General features: G+C 40.3%; 1 protein-coding gene across 4 annotated transcripts in view; it reads left to right on the top strand.

The window, feature by feature from the left end:
• The window catches only part of FAR2 (fatty acyl-CoA reductase 2), a 135467-nt gene that overhangs the window by 83725 nt on the left and 35845 nt on the right, over nucleotides 1-15897 (top strand). For 3 of the 4 annotated variants that reach the window (XM_059402729.1, XM_059402730.1, XM_059402731.1), the window contains one exon: nucleotides 6698-6926. The exons of the other annotated variant lie outside the window; for it this stretch is intronic. In XM_059402729.1, coding sequence (XP_059258712.1) covers nucleotides 6738-6926 — 189 coding nt within the window. In that variant the 5' untranslated portion in view covers nucleotides 6698-6737. The remainder of the gene's footprint in view (nucleotides 1-6697; nucleotides 6927-15897) is intronic. 4 annotated transcript variants of the gene reach the window in all.

The following is a 15897-nucleotide window of genomic DNA, read 5'->3' as shown; positions in this document are numbered from 1 at the left end:
ATTGTCACACCTTACTGGGGAAGAGGGATATTATTACCGTCTAGTGAGTCGAGGCCAGGGATACAGCTTAGCACCTTGCATTGCACTGGACAGTGCCCCAACCCCGACCCCCGCCGCCTGTCCACCAAGATTTATCCCTCCCACAATATTGATAGAACCAAGACGAAGAAACCCTGGTTAAGTAAGTTTCCCGAGGGGCAGAGCACCTTGTTTCTTTTTTAAAAAATGTTTTTCTCTAAAAAGCTATCATGAAATACTGGTAGGGCGCCTGGGTGACTCAGTGGGTTAAAGCCTCTGCCTTGGGCTCAGGTCGTGATCCCAGGGTCCTGGGATCAAGCCCTGCATCGGGCTCTCTGCTCAGTGGGGAGCCTGCTCCCCCCGCCCCCCCGCCAGCTCTGCCTGCCTCTGCCTACTTGTGATCTCTCTCTCTGTCAAATAAATAAATAAAATCTTAAAAAAAAAAAAAAGAAGTACCGGTAAACCTGTCTCCCTTAAGTATTTGAATCTCAATTTTTTGTTTTTCGGAAGAACTACTCAAAGAAAAATTTCCATATGCTGAAAACTGCAAAAAATGTATAACTTGGCACAACAATCCTGATTCAGTATTTTAACATCTGTTCTCTAGAAACAAGAACAGCTTCATTTTACTACCAAAAGAAGAGTAAAAACCAGCTATTTCTACTCATGACCATGAGGAATGATCTTAAGAGGGAAAAAAATGCTCCAGAAAAGAAAGGAAAAATCTAAGTTGCTGCCTACAGCCTATGCACTACTATTCCCAGTGTCTAGACAGTATCTGGTGCATAGCAGACATTCAATAAAAATGCACTGGCTAGAGGTGCCTGGGTGGCTCAATGGGTTAAGCCTCTGCCTTCAGCTCAGGTCATGATCTCAGGGTCCTGGGATTGAGTCCTGCGTTGGGCTCTCTGCTTGGCAGGGAGCCTGCTTCCTCCTCTCTCTCTGCCTGCCTCTCTGCCTACTTGTGATCTCTCTCTGTCAAATAAATAAAATTTAAAAAAAAAAAAACTTTATAAAAAAAAACTGATTTTCATAGACCCCCTCCTTTTTCATTCAAGCATCATATATCCTACCTTATACAGGATGATTCTGAAAATTGTCAAAGTGGCTTAGGCTTCTCACAAGCCATATCATGAACGTGAGGAACAGCAAATTGTCCTTTGTTCTCTGCAGTGGCAATCCAAAGATATGAAAGGCAAACCAGGACTAGTCAGCTGGTCCTAAATATATTCCTCCTTCTAGAGTTTGTATTGTCCATGACTGAATGTGAGTTTACTGTAATTGTTAAAATAATTAGCTGAATTATTTTAATGAATTATGTTCAGGGTTAGTAATTCCTGGACCTTGCAAGTTTAATATATGGAACAGAATTCAGAGAGCCATTTTTTTTTTAAGATTTTATTTATTTATTTGACAGAGTGAGAGAGAGAGACCCCCTGCTGAGCAGAGAACCCAATGAGGGACTCGATCTCAGGATCCTGGGATCATGACATGAGCTGAAGGCAGACCCTTAACCCACTGAGTCACACAGGCACCCTGGGTGCCAAATTTTACATAAGAGTTTCTGCGGCCAGGAACTAAGCCATCTGTGGAGAGTGGAGGCAAGAAGTAGAAGAAACATCTCTGATACAGCTTTGATCTGAGGATGAGGAATTCTCAGACATTTTTCAGAATCACTGGCCTTGCTTATAGCCTTGGCCACACTCTTCTGCCACCTGCTCTTGACAGTCAGATAATGAGGGCCACGAAATGCTGGTTTGTTTTGTTTTCCTGTCTGAGAACTCCGTGTACTCTGCCATGACTTGGTTTTGCTTGAGAATTATCCGGACTCCCCACTGAGCTGGCAAATTCAATTCTTTGGGGACACATCAAGTCTTCGTCCCACGAGAAATGGGCTCATTAGAAATACATGACCTGCTTCCTAAAATTTTTTATCACAGGTTACAAAACTGTATCTGGGATCAAAATATCTGAACAGTATGTTCACATTCTAGAAAATATGACTCCACTAAAGCATAGAAGAGTGCAAAACAGGGAGTGCCTGGGCAGCTCAGTCAGTTAAGCCTCTGCCTTCAGCTTGGGTCATGATCCCAGGGTCCTAGAATCGCCCGCATCTGGCTCCCCGCTTGGTTGGAGGTCTGCTTGTCCCTCTCCCACTCCCCCTGCTTGTGTTCCTTCTCTCACTGTCTCTATTTATGTCAAATGGGTAAAATCTTTGAAGATAATTAAAAAAGAGTGCAAAACAAGCTTCTGATATCTTTAGAACAAGTGAGGTTGGGAAATAACCTTATCCAAACTCAGTTTCTCTTCTGTATTTTCCTGCCAACCATGCTTATTTATACCTAATATACTAAAGGAGTATGGTGCAGGAAAAGGAACTGGCAAGGTTCATCATCAAGTAGAGTTGCATTTGGGGAAAGCAGTTTACTTGGCGTGATGACTGACTGAGTTGTAAATCACCTCCTATTTCCAAAAGAGGGTGTATAAAATGCATAAGACAGAGCACTTAAAATAAATGTCAAAAGAAAAAACCAGGAACTATTAAGAGGAAAATGTATAACCAGTGACTATATTAACAGCTAATACTTACTGAGTAAGTATTAGTATGGGTAACAAATATTTCCAAGAGTTTTCTTTTTTAATTGATAAATGATTAACATACAGTGTTCTGTTAGTTTCAGATGCAACTCTTACATTGCTCAGTGCTTATCATGATAAGCGTACCCTCAATCCCCTTTTTCTGTTTTGCCCATCCCCCCCCCACCTGCCCTCCTGCAATCCTCCTGGATTTTTTGTCTCTTTTTTCTTTGTTTGCTTTGTTTCTAAATTCCATATATGAGTGAAATCATATAGTATTTGGCTTTGTCTGACTTATTTCATTTAGCATTATACCTTCTAGGCCCATCCATATTGTTGCAAATGGCAAGATTTCATTCTTTTTTTGTATCTGAGTAATATTCCATATGCCACATCTTCTTTATCCATCCACCTGTTGATGGACACTTAGCTTACTTCCCTATCTTGGCTATTATAAATAATGTTTCAATAAACATAGGGGTACATATATCTTTACAAATGAGTGTTTTTGTTTTCTTTGGGTAAATACCTAGTAGTGGAATTGCTGGATCATATGGTAATTCCATTTTTGATTTTCTGAGAAATCTTTATACTGTTTTCCACAGGAGTGGCACCAAATTGCATTCCCACACTTCCCAGAAGCGTACAAGAGTTCCATTTTCTCCACATCCTCAACGACTCTTGTTATTTTTTTTGTCTTTTTGATTCTACCCATTCTGACAAGTATTAAGGTGAAAACACTGTGGTTTTGATTTGCATTTCCCTGATGATGAGTGATGTTGAGCATCTTTTCCTGTGTCTGTTAGACATTTATATGTCCTCTTTGGAAAAATGTCTATTCAGATCCTTGGCACATTTTTATTCAGATTATTTGGCATTTTTTTTAGTGTTTACTAGTATGAGTTCTTTATATATTTTGGATATTAATCTCTTATTGGATATATCATTTGCAAATATCTCCTCCCATTCAGTAGGCTGCTTTGTTGTTTTGTTTTGATGGATTCCTTTGCTGTGCAAAAGCTTTTTATTTTGGTGTGGTTTCAATAGTTTATTTTTGCATTTGTTTCCCTGGTCTGAGGAGATTCATCTAGAAAAATGTTTCAGTGGCTGATAGCAAAAACATCACCAGTGTTTTCTTCTAGGAGTTAATGGTTTCAGGTCTCAGATTTAGGTCTTTAATCCATGTTGAGTTTATTTTTGTGTATGGTGTAAGAAAGTGGCCCAGTTTCATTCTTTTGCATGTAGCTGTCCAGTTTTCTCAACACCACTTAATCAGTAGACTATCTTTTCCTCATTGTATGCTTTTGCCTCCTTTATTGTAGATTAATTGGTCATATAAGCGTGGTTTATTTCTGGGCTCTCTGATCTACTCTCTCAACCTATGTGTGTATTTTTTGTGCCAGTCAAATACTGTGTTGATTACTAAGAGTTTTAGTAATATACTGAGTCATATAATTCTTACCACAGCATTATTATGTGGATACTTTTGTTATCCGCATTTACTAATGAGCAAGCTACAGCACAGAGAGAATAATAATGTGCCTGACGTCACAGTGCTAATAAGTGGCAGAACTTGGATTGGATTTCAGATAGTCTTGCTTAGAACCTGTGTGCTCAACTAGGATGTTGAACTGCTTTCCACACTTTTCTGAGCTTCCAGGCAGGCAAGGCAAGACTCTTCAGTACTATTCCCAAGGGATAAAATCTTTAGAAAATGATTGGGTAGATTGCAATATGAGTAACATTTTGCAACATGGTGAAAAAAAAACTATGATTAGTTGCTGTTTTGCACAAGATCCAAATGTGTTCTTCAGGGGCGCCTGGGTGGCTCAGTGGGTTGAAGCTTCTGCCTTCAGCTCAGGTCATGATCCCAGTATCCTGGGATGGAGCCCCGCTCGGGCTTTCCGCTCAGTGGGGGGGCCTGCTTCCCTCTCTCTCTCTCTCTCTGCCTGCTTGTTATCTCTGTCAAATGAATAAATAAAATCTTAAAAAAAAAAAAAGATCCAAATGTGTTCTTCAAAGATATTTTTCACATCAACCTTCAATAAAGTATTTTTTTTTAAAGATTTATTTACTTTAGAGAGAGAGAGGACATAAGTGGGGGGAGGGATGGAGGGAGAGAATCTTCGAGTAGTCTCTCCATTGAGCACAGAGCCCAACATGGGGCTCCATCTCACAACCCTGAGATCATGACCTGAGCTGAAACAAGAGTCAGATGCTAAATTGACTTAACCACACAACTGCCCCTAATAAAAGGGTTTACATAGTAACTCAGTGGCTATAACTAACATGATTTGAAATCCAGATTTCCTAAACTGAAAAGGGTTGATGATCAGATGTGATTTCTGTCATTGATCCTTATTTTATTTGCATCTGTACAGTCTGTCATCTCGTTTTCGTATTTACCAACCTTTGTATTGCTGGCCTCTTCTGCCAGAGGGAGCACAAAGATCTGTTTGCCTCATTCATCTGCTTATCTTCAGAACTCAGCACAGTCTGTCAGGGCAGGAACTCAAAATTATTTCTTGAGTAAATTCATGGGTGAATGAATCCTTCAAAGGCAAAGAGTTCTGCCCAAGACCAGCCACAAGATCCTTACAGTCTAAATTATGACTATTATTACGATCTGTAAATTATGACTGTTGAGGAGATAAGGAGTTTTAAGGAGTTACTGGCAGGGGAACCTTCACTGGAGGTGACAAGGCAGGGTGCTAACTCTCATAGTTGGTTTTTTTTTTTCCTTCTTCTTCATGACCTCTGATGTCAGGGTCGGTCCCTGGAGTTGTGTTCTGCTCAATCTACCCACCGCCATCCAGCAGGTCTCAGGGGACCTATTATGACAGAAAGGAAGTCTGCACCCAGTCCACTGCACTGTTTCATTCAAAGCTCTCCGCTGCTGCTTCCCATGGACCATTTTTTTTTTTATTTCTGTCTTTTTTTTTAATTTATTTTTTATTTTCAGCATAACAGTATTCATTATTTTTGCACCACACCCAGTGCTCGATCCCATGGACCATTTTGAACCCAAGCTTAGAGATAGACACTTCACGTGGCATGTCAATAGCACGTGGTGACTTTTCTGGGAGGCCCAGGACCTAAAGGCCGCACCTGGCTTCCCACTCCCAGATCTGCTCTTTCTCTCTGGCAACGGCCTTAAATGGACAGAGCCCCTACAGTCACCTGGTGGTATCTTGGAGCTTCACAAAGCCTCCAGTCCTGGCTTTGCTTGTTCAACCTTCTCTTTCCTTTGTCTTTTGCAGTGTTTCAGCCCTGAGAGGAACACATGGGGAAAGGGTGGCCCTAGACACCTTTTCAGCCAAAGGAAGAGAAAAATGTATTTACTCGGAAATGGCTGGGTAGACCAGGGCCTGTGAATTCAAGTGAAACCAGAAGTTATTTGCTCCAATATTTTTTCTAAAAAAAACTGCAACTGAAATACTAATTCTATCATAATTGAAAAAGCATGTGATGGCTGTTAAACTTTGTTTTCATGGGTTATAGGGCCACTCCTAGCCTTATCACTGATGTTCCCGTCTCACTGACTTCCTTCTGTTTCCTCCAGGCTGTATGACCTGCCACACCTTGCACCTTTGCTCGTGCTATCTGGGCTGGAAACACCTTCCCCCACCACCACCCCTGCCCTCCCTTCACAGTTTATCTCACCTTCACCCATCCCGGCAGACGGGTGGGCCTTTCGGAAATTTCTAAATCATGCTGTCCACCGTGTATCTGCAATCCCTTTGTTGTAGCACTCACGTATTATATTTGGTGACCTATTTAGACATCTGTCTCCTCTGTTAGTCTAGAGCAGTTTCTTGAGAGTAGGAACCATGTCTTATTTTTCTTTTTTCTTTTTATTTCTTTCTTTCTTTCTTTCTTTTTTTTTTTTTTTTTGGCCTGCAATTCTTGGCATAAAATCTGGCATGCAAAGCGGGCTCAGTAAATATTGATTAAAATGAATCGTGTTGTCAGTAAAGTATGATGCTCTCACTCTGACCTTTTTCTGCATCCAGAACTCCTGGAAGTGCCAGAAACATTTTTAATTGACTGCATTTTAGAACTTCTGAGAATGTAATGTTTTGTTATTCCTCTTCCTTTTCAGGAACCTCTTTCCAGAGCTATAAAACACCAAGAGAAGAATCATGTCCATGATTGCAGCTTTCTATAGTGGCAAGTCCATTCTCATTACTGGGGCCACAGGCTTCATGGGCAAAGTGTTGATGGAGAAGCTATTTCGCACCAGTCCTGACCTGAAAGTCATTTACATCCTTGTGAGACCCAAGGCTGGCCAGACAACGCAACAGAGGGTTTTCCAGATCCTAAATAGTCAGGTATGCCATAGGGGAAGAGCCTTGGGACAGGATGACTCACTATAATGTTTCCTGACTTCCACAGACCTGAAGGTGGGGGCCAGGATGCCTGGGCAGGTAGAGGCGGGGAGACAGGACAAGATGGCAACCCACAGCTCATAGAAATCTGTGATTTTGTCCTGTAAAAGAAGGAGGAGTGCCTAGGCCCTGTCCAGGGCAGGTGAGCAGATACTCTGTGTTCTGGAAATTACTGAGGAAGAATCAAAATGCTAAACCCCCCAGAGTGGACTCTTCAGGCTCGAGATCTATCACCGTTCAACGGAACCCTTTCCAACCTTTCTCCTCCTCCTCTTCCTCCTTCTTCTGCTTCTCCTGCTTCTCCTTCTTCTTCTTCCTCTTCTTCTTCTCTTTTAAAAGATTTACTTCTTTCTTTGAGAAAGGGTGCTCGCCCAAGCAGGGGCAGAGGGAGAGGGAGAGACAGACTCCCTGCTAAGCAAAGAGCACAATGCAGGGCTTGGTCCCAGGACGTGGGACAATGACTTGAGCCGAAGGCAGACTAAGCCACACAGGTGCCCCCACCTTTCTTCTAAATTCAAGGTAGTTCCAGTTTTTGGATATTCTGTTCTTTTCCCTGATACAATTAGTATACAAGATACAATTCGTAAGTAGCCATGTGATAATACTTCCTATTGCCCAAACTCCACAAGGTTTGATCTGGGTAGCTTGGTATTTCTGTTGCTATAGGTTCCTCTAAAGGGAAGACATGTAAAATGAAATCTATGTATAAATGACCATTTGGGCATCAAACCCTCTCAGTCCTTAAAAAAGGATTATGCATAGCCTCCCATGTTTTACAAATTTGAAGGTAGTATTGGCTTTGGTCTCAAGCATGTCTGAGCTCAAATTCTGGCTTCTCGATTCACTGCCACTTTACCTTATATGTTCCAGTTTGCAGTGTTCAACATGGGAACAACCACAGAGACCTCTCAGGATTGCCACGGGAGCTGAATAAAAAAAGACACATGTCTGGTTTAGAGTTCTGTATGGAATATATTTGGGCATTTAGGGTTGACAAAAGAAAAATTTAAATAAGGTTTTTTTTGTTTTTGTTTTTGTTTTTTTACAAAGTCTCCTTTCCCATGTGTACAAAGGCTCCCATCTAACGGAGCTGTGTCCGCTAGCCCAGCACACCATGGACGCCCAGCAGCCCCACTGACCACATTTACCTGTAGACACCTGGATGCAATTTGGGTACGAGCGATCAGCAAGAGAATCAGGAAAGTTCTCCTGTGTCACATGGCCTGACACCGCAGTGGGAAAATAACAGTAGCTGACTGCTGCTGAGTGCTGAGGACATGCAGACCCTATTCAGAGGCTTTTTTGTGCCTTACCTCGTTGACTTTTGCAAGAATGATTTGTATCCTCAGTTTTCATTTTATAGATGGAAAGAGCAAGACCTGAAGTGTTAACTTCCAGAGGTCACCCAGCTCGTAAATGAGAGTGGCAGACTTTAGATTGGTCCCTGAACCAGTACGCTTGCTTCTACCCTATGCTAGCAGGTTAACCCCACATCGTAACTAGTAGCTCTTAATAAGACCAAAAGGCTAAGTGGCACCAAGCAGAAATCTAGAATAAACTCTCAGATCCCTCTTCGGACAGCTTCACTCCATTGTGTATCGCTAACAGATTTTGTTTTTATCACACAGCAGATGTGTTTAGCTTTGTAGCCAGCTTATAGATTTCTAGATAAAATTGTGGCAGGGAGTCTTGTGGTCAGCACGAGCTTTACCTACTGTTCTTTTCCACGAGCCTTACCTACTGTTCTTTTCGATGACATAGCAACATTGTTTTTGTTCTGGAAGTCTTAACTATTATAACTTCTCCAAAGGCTGGCTTGGGAAATCTCTACACCTGTTTCCACTCTTGCTGTTGACCTTTGTAAATAGTGGTTCTCAATCTGCAGTCTCCAGACCAGCAGTATCCATATCCTCCAGGAACTGTCATTATCAGATGGTCCCTACAGAGCGTGGGCTTCAAGGCAGACTGACCTGGGTTTGAATCTTAGCCCGACCCATTATTAGCTGTGGGGCCAGGAGCAAGACACATACTTTACTGAGGCTTAGTTTCATTACTTATAAAACAGGGTCCTACTACCTTGCTCACTCAGGAGTATCTATTTGGCTTGTTTATCCACCTCTCTCTCTCTCTCTTTTTCCACCCACTCAAGTCTTTCTGGATTCACATCCAAATCTGATGTTATGAGGTGTGGTATGCCTTTAACTGCTATCTCCTATAGCCTCACATTTTACTGTTAGGCTAATCAGAGTTTATTCTATGGATTTCTTTTCTCTGTAAATTTTCCCTGAAAGAATTATGGGAGGAAAGAAATCTGTTGTGCCTTATATGGCTGAAAAACTTAATATCTGTGGTTAAACATCATGTCTGCGTGGCCCTTTTGTGGGTTTGTTTTTCCCCTTTTTCTAGTACTTTTATTCCTTGAGTGCCTTGGACACCTAAAAAATTTTGAGAAAGTTGCACACTATGTCTGATTTCTTCTTAAGGCAACATCAGCCTCCATTCCGTGTTGTCATTTGTAACAGAAAGGTTTATTGCTAAAAAGAGCAGATTCCATCTAGAGCCTATCTAGTCTTTGGTTAGACAAATACCCGCTATCTTGGCACAATATGGAACTTGATATCCACAAAAAGATACTCCATGGGAAGAAAAAAAGGATGTGCTTTATTTCGGGGTCCTCCAAAACTGAAAATCTTCCACTACACAAATCATGAATAATGGCCTCGGACCGTGGAGACACGGTGCTGATCGCTACCCATGAAGCTGGTTGGGGATCAGGGTAGCACAGTCCTTAGTTTCTGACGGTCTGTGATACACAAGGTATTACTGCTCATAATCCTTGTGAACCTAAAAATTCAAAATGCAGACAGACCTTCAGATTATGTTTTGAAACCAGGTGAACGGAGGACTTTGGAATGGTAAACAAAACAAACAGAAAACTTTCCAGATTATCTTACTTTTCTTCCTTAGAGCATGTGGTTATTTAAATGCAAACGAATGATAATAATGAACTTGAAAATGCAGTTTTTCAGACACACCAGCCGTATTTCCAAGCTCAGTGGTTCCCACATGCTGCCGGCTGCCTCAGTGCACAGGGCAGGTACAGAACACTCCTGTCATCGCAGAGGGTTTCAGACAGCATCCATCTAGATGATCGAGGGTACTGTGCAGGAAGACCATACCGTGCTCCAGATTTCCTTCCAGCCCCTCATTTCTACCAATCCCACACTTACTGAAGTGCTTACTTACTGAAGTGTCAAATGCTGAGCACTGAGGATAAAAATGAGATTAAAAAAAAAAAAAAAGTGACAGAGATAGTCCCATAAAACATGCTTGAAGTGCAGCACGAGCTCTCCTGGGAGAGGAGACCAAAGGGCAGTCTGAGGAGAAAGAAACCACACTTGCAAACAGGTGACAGGTTTGGTGTATTTGCGAACCTCTGGGTGACTTCCTTGGCCCCAAACAATTTAGTTTTTAAGAACTAGAAAGGGATCCTGAGACCAGATCCGGGAAGACTACAGACAATTGTGTTAGGTGATTTTCCTTTGGGAAAAACAAAACAAAATAAAACAAAAAACTCGTTGAAACTGGCTTGCACGACAAAGGATAACATGCTGATTGCACAGTGGAAAACTCCAAGAGCTTGGTGATGAGCTGTTGCCCGGAGCGGTGGCTGCACTGGTCCGGGAATCCTCGGCTCCGCCATTTTGTTCTGGCTTTCACCCAGTTACGATAAGATGGTTGGCTTTTTGTTTTGTTTTTGTTTTGTTTTGTTTTGATAAGAGCATTGCAGCCACTGGATAAATAGAGGCTGATTCCCTGAAGCTCTCTCTCAAAATGGATGAAACCTCTGTTTTGGAAATCCTCAACAAATTTCCCCTTACATGTCATCAGCCTGGGTTAGGTCACATGTCCATTTCTGGACCAACCCCTGTGGCATGAGGTATGCCATCTACTGAATTAGTCAAAAGCTCCAGATCTAAGCTAACCGTTGGGCAGAGGATAACAGAGCACTTAGATCAAGAAGTCTTTCCCTGGGGCTGGGATAAGACCATCTTCTCCTGAGGCACAGAGACTACATGGAGAAGGGAGAACATCTGAATGACTTATCAAGACACAAAAGGATAGATGTTAGGAAGAATCTGCCTGCCAACTCTTGGAATAGAGGACCAGAAAAATGCTTCCTGATATTGAATACCTAAACATGGTGGACAAAATATCTGTTTGTAAAATAATCTTAATACATCACTGAGCTAGAGAAAAAACAAGAACAGAGGCAACCTTGAAAAATTAGCTACCAGGGAATTCTGAATGATCTTGGGAAGGATCTTGCGTTGGGAGTGTAATAATCAGTCGTAACTCAATTAAGGTGCAGAGAGACCAAAGCGGACATTTGGGTTAAAAACGCAAAATAGAATTTCTTTATGGGTTTTGTTAATGGAAAACACAAAATAATCCGTGTTTTACTTTGACTAATCCTAAACATAGCCATTGATTGGTCATCTCCAATGTAGAGATAACTAAACTAGAGCTTGATTGTAACTCAAAACCAACAAAAACCAACCATTTGGCAAATCCCTGAATGCTTAGGACTCTCCATTTCTTTCCCCATAGGTACATTCCTGGTACCATTTTTAAACCTTTTCTCTATATCTTTCAAGATACTCCCAACGGTTTGGGGTCCAGCACACAGGAAGCCTTCTGTAAATGCTCAGGCTCACATACCCACTCTCTGCTAAGCCTTTCTTCACACATTTAGTCTCCTAAATTCACTCTCAGAATAAAAGTATCTTTCTTTCTTTAATTAAAAGTCTGTCCTCTCCCTAAAGAAGATTTTACTGTTTATAGTGAAACTATTGGAGATTCGCAGTTTTAATAGGAAATAATTACTAGAGCATCAAAATGCTCAAGAGATTAAAATATGGAAATGTCTTATATTTCTAGATATTTCTGTTTTTGTAGCAAAGGCATTCATTATTCTTTCATAAATGTTTGACTTATGCTGTTGGATAGAGAATGGACAGAATGGACAGACCTTGGGCTTCTACCTAAAAGCAAAATAATGTAGTCTAACATTTTTGTAACCTCTTTTTTTTTTTTTTTTTAGATTTTCTTTTTATTTATTTGACAGACAGAAATCAGAAGTAGGTAGACAGGCAGGCAAAGAGAGAAGAGGAAGCAGGCTCCCTGCTGAGCAGAGAGCCCAATGCAGGGCTCGATCCCAGGACCCTGGGATCATGACCCAAGCCAAAGGCAGAGGCTTTAACCCACTGAGCTACCCAGGCACCCCGTAACCTCTTTTTTTAAAATGTGAGACTATTCCATATGAATTCTAATGTTCCTCTATTCAGTTAGAATTTGGGGAGAAAGTTACAAGTCAATTATTCCAAATATGTGGGCTGCCACAATCAACTTTCCAAGACAGCGTTCTACTTCAGGGAATACACCCATAAAACTTTGATTTTCTAGTAATTCTATCTGCATTTATGCTCCCCTAATGTCAGATCCAGTGAGAGTAAGAGAGTCTTAGGTTTGGCAGATAATACACCATTTTCTCAAGTGTATTAGATTGGCCAAAACCAATAATACATTTAGTATGCCAGTGTTTTCCCTTTCACTTTTAAGTCTAAGACCTTTCTATTGTCATTACTCTCATGTGTTACCATTGTCCACTCCACCAAATTTGGACATGTGTTACCACTGTCCACTCAAACCACAGGTCATGAACCAAATTTGTTGAATGAAGAAGTTTAGTGTGTTCCAGTTTTCCAGTGGCCTTATCTGGGCCCAGGCCAAGCCTTACTTCCATTATCTGGCCACTCTCCCCTCTGGTTTCCTGTCTGGGTTAGTGTTACTGTCAAGATTAGTATTACTTTCTGTCTGGGTTAGGATTACTTCCAGTAAGCCTCTAATTCTGCAGATATTTATTAAATATCCATGAATCAAGACCCAGTTTAGAGTCTGTCATTTAACTTTTTTTTGATGTAGGCAAAGTGACTGACATGCAGCCATCCCTTCTTCCTAAGTAGGGCCCGGTGTCACCTTTAAGCAGTATTTCTCTTCAGTCGCACAGAGTAATGTGTGACTTCTAACCCATTTTAAAGTAATTCAGTGTTCTTAAAGTTAGCTTAATCATAGCGGGTTTGTGAGGCTTCGAAGTATTTCTTTAAAACATGATAAAGTAAAATGTTTTCAGTTTGCCTTGATTCCCACTAAGTGCCCAGGAAATACGGTCAAGAGAACATCTGTTGTATCTATCAAAATTTAAGCATCTGATTCATTGCTTTCCTTTCACGGTATGGACAGCTACCCCCTCTCACTTCCGGGCTTCCTGTTTCCGTGCTTTCAGAGGGAGACAATTAAGTGGGAGATGCTTTGGAAAAAAAGGTTCTTTTAAATCGTTGGGCCACAGGGAACCGGGGCTTGAGAATCAGAACAGATCAGTTTTCTCATATATAAGTAAGTTTCCTAAGTATGTTCAGGTCCCTTAAAGGAACTTATCAATAGAGGGAAAAATATCTGAATTAACGACAGATTCTTGAGGACTTCCTCACAAAGATAATTAAGCAAGCAATCTAAGAAAACAACCAGAGACACACGAATATTGTACAGATACCTTATTGTGGTATTATTTATGGTAGCAAAAAACTGGAACCAACCTGAATATTGTATAATATAGGAGAGATAAAATAAGAAATAATACACGTGTTAAACTAGTATGAGGACATTAAAGCTCATATTTTATAAACTATTAAATGACATGAGAAAGTACTTATATTCAGTGCAAAAATAAAACCCCAAAACCATATTCAGTATAATCTCAACTAATGTCTTTAAATGCTGCTAGGATCTTGAATTAATTTAATTGATTTTTTTTTTTTTTTTGGCACTTCCAAGTTTTCAAATTACAATTATAATGAAGATGTTTATTTTTATGGTGAGAAAAAAGGTGCCCTCTTTTGTAGTGAAAAAAATAAGAGCAGTAATCTTAACCTTTTCCAAAGTTTTGAAAATATAGTGAAAATGAACATTTCACGAGTAGAGTAGGGGAAGAAAAACCCACTTTTTCTAAAGTAAATAAATAAGGCAGCAAAGCAATCATGAATTTCCAAAACTATGTCCTCAGCTATAAGTCCAGTTGATTTTGAGTTTTGAAACTGATTATCAAAATTAAATAATTTAGCTCTATTTTTATTAGAAATATGATTCCAGGTATTCAACATGATTCTTTTCTTAATCTTTTAGTATCTTTCCTAAAATCTGAGAAACTTCTAAGGAAAATAAGATTCCATGCGCCAAAATGTCAACATGCTCATCCCAGGTCCATGCTATTCAACTTGTGGGTCCCCGGGGCCCCTGAGCTGGCTGCATAATCTCTTAGTTATGAAGAATGTGTTCATTTCATTATGCATCAACCAGCTTTTCATTGTAGCAAAAAAATTTTAGAGAAAGAGATCGATGCTTTATCTATTTTGCTGTATTGCATATGGCCTTGCTTAACAAGATATGGCTGTTCCCCACGACAACAGATAATGAGTTGCCAATAAATCATTCAGCTGTCAAGTTCAAAGAATTGTTGAGAGGTTCTTCAGTGCCTTAAAGCTGTGTTTCTTTTTCCAACAACCACATCCCCTTTATACCCATTTAGTATGTTAAATTGGTCATAATTACTCCTAACAACTGTTTAAGAAAACATCAAGGAGATAGTATCCATATTTGAAAAAGAAAACACCAGGTCCTTGAAATTATATGAAGAGTGAGGTTGTTAATGAGAGTGACTGAGAAATCAGTATCTAAAAAATATTTTATTGAGAGAATCCTGAAAAAAGTTGGACAGTTTCTGCTGAACTGTAGTAATCAAATATGGGTTACAGTGAGATTAGGCTGGATTTAGAATTAATCATCTGAGAAGACCAGGCAAAATTCAAGGTTTCCAGGGTGGGAGTACCTTGTATGGTGTCACCAGGAAATGGATTTATAAACAAAGACAGAGCTTGGCAGGTTGTGCTGGATACTTCAAGTTAACTTTTCTGGAAAAATGGGAATTACTCAATAAGCTCTCATTTGTCCATGAGATAAATCTACTTTGAAATACCCTGGAGAGCGGTGGTTAATGAATCATGCCGGGTCACACACTGGGCTCTCAGTTCACAGAACTAATCGGGTTTAAGACAATAGAAGATAGTAACATTTTATGAAATACTTTAGTGACTCCTTTCACAAGGCTGTCTCTGTGAGGTAATTTCTAGAAGGCATTAGATAAATTAATCCCTGAGAAGAAAAATAATGCACTTAGATGAACTTCGAGCCAAATAACACCTGCAAAGGGAAGGTCAGCAGTCTGATGTTATTGAGTACTAAGAAGCATCCAACAGAAATGTTCATGTCATTTTCCATACAAGTTCCTGGTTAATTTCCAAAGAGTTTTTCATAAGGAGAAAACCATTTTCCTGTTTGGTTCAAGGCTATGGTGTAAAGGAGCTGCTTGTTACCAACCAACTTCCAAAATGAAATTCTGATTGATGTTGATGATTCTGTTATGTCTGTACAGAAGGCAAAGGCAATTAGAAACAGAAGTTTGTATTTTAAATTCCCAAGCCAGTTTTGCTCCATTACTATTTTTTAATTTTTCCTAAGAAACGAGGCCACAAAAAAACGAGAGGCTTCTATGAACTCAGGACCCCTAGGAAGATATCATCTTGCCGGAATTTACATTTCCTTGTGATTAACAAACACACTTTGAAGCGAGTGTAGCTGGCCTTCAGTTTGACAGGTTTTCAACTCAGAATAGTTGAAGCCTGTTAAGCCTCTCCACTGTGGGCCATTTTCTTCCTCTTAAAAGAAAGAAAGAAAGAAAGAAAGAGAAAGAAATTGATTTAGTCCTGGGGATATAATAACAATCCCAGAAACAGAAGCA

Source organism: Mustela nigripes, chromosome 6 (genome assembly GCF_022355385.1).
Source record: "Mustela nigripes isolate SB6536 chromosome 6, MUSNIG.SB6536, whole genome shotgun sequence".
NCBI lineage: Eukaryota > Metazoa > Chordata > Mammalia > Carnivora > Mustelidae > Mustela > Mustela nigripes.
This window is presented reverse-complemented; position numbering and strand designations above follow the sequence as displayed.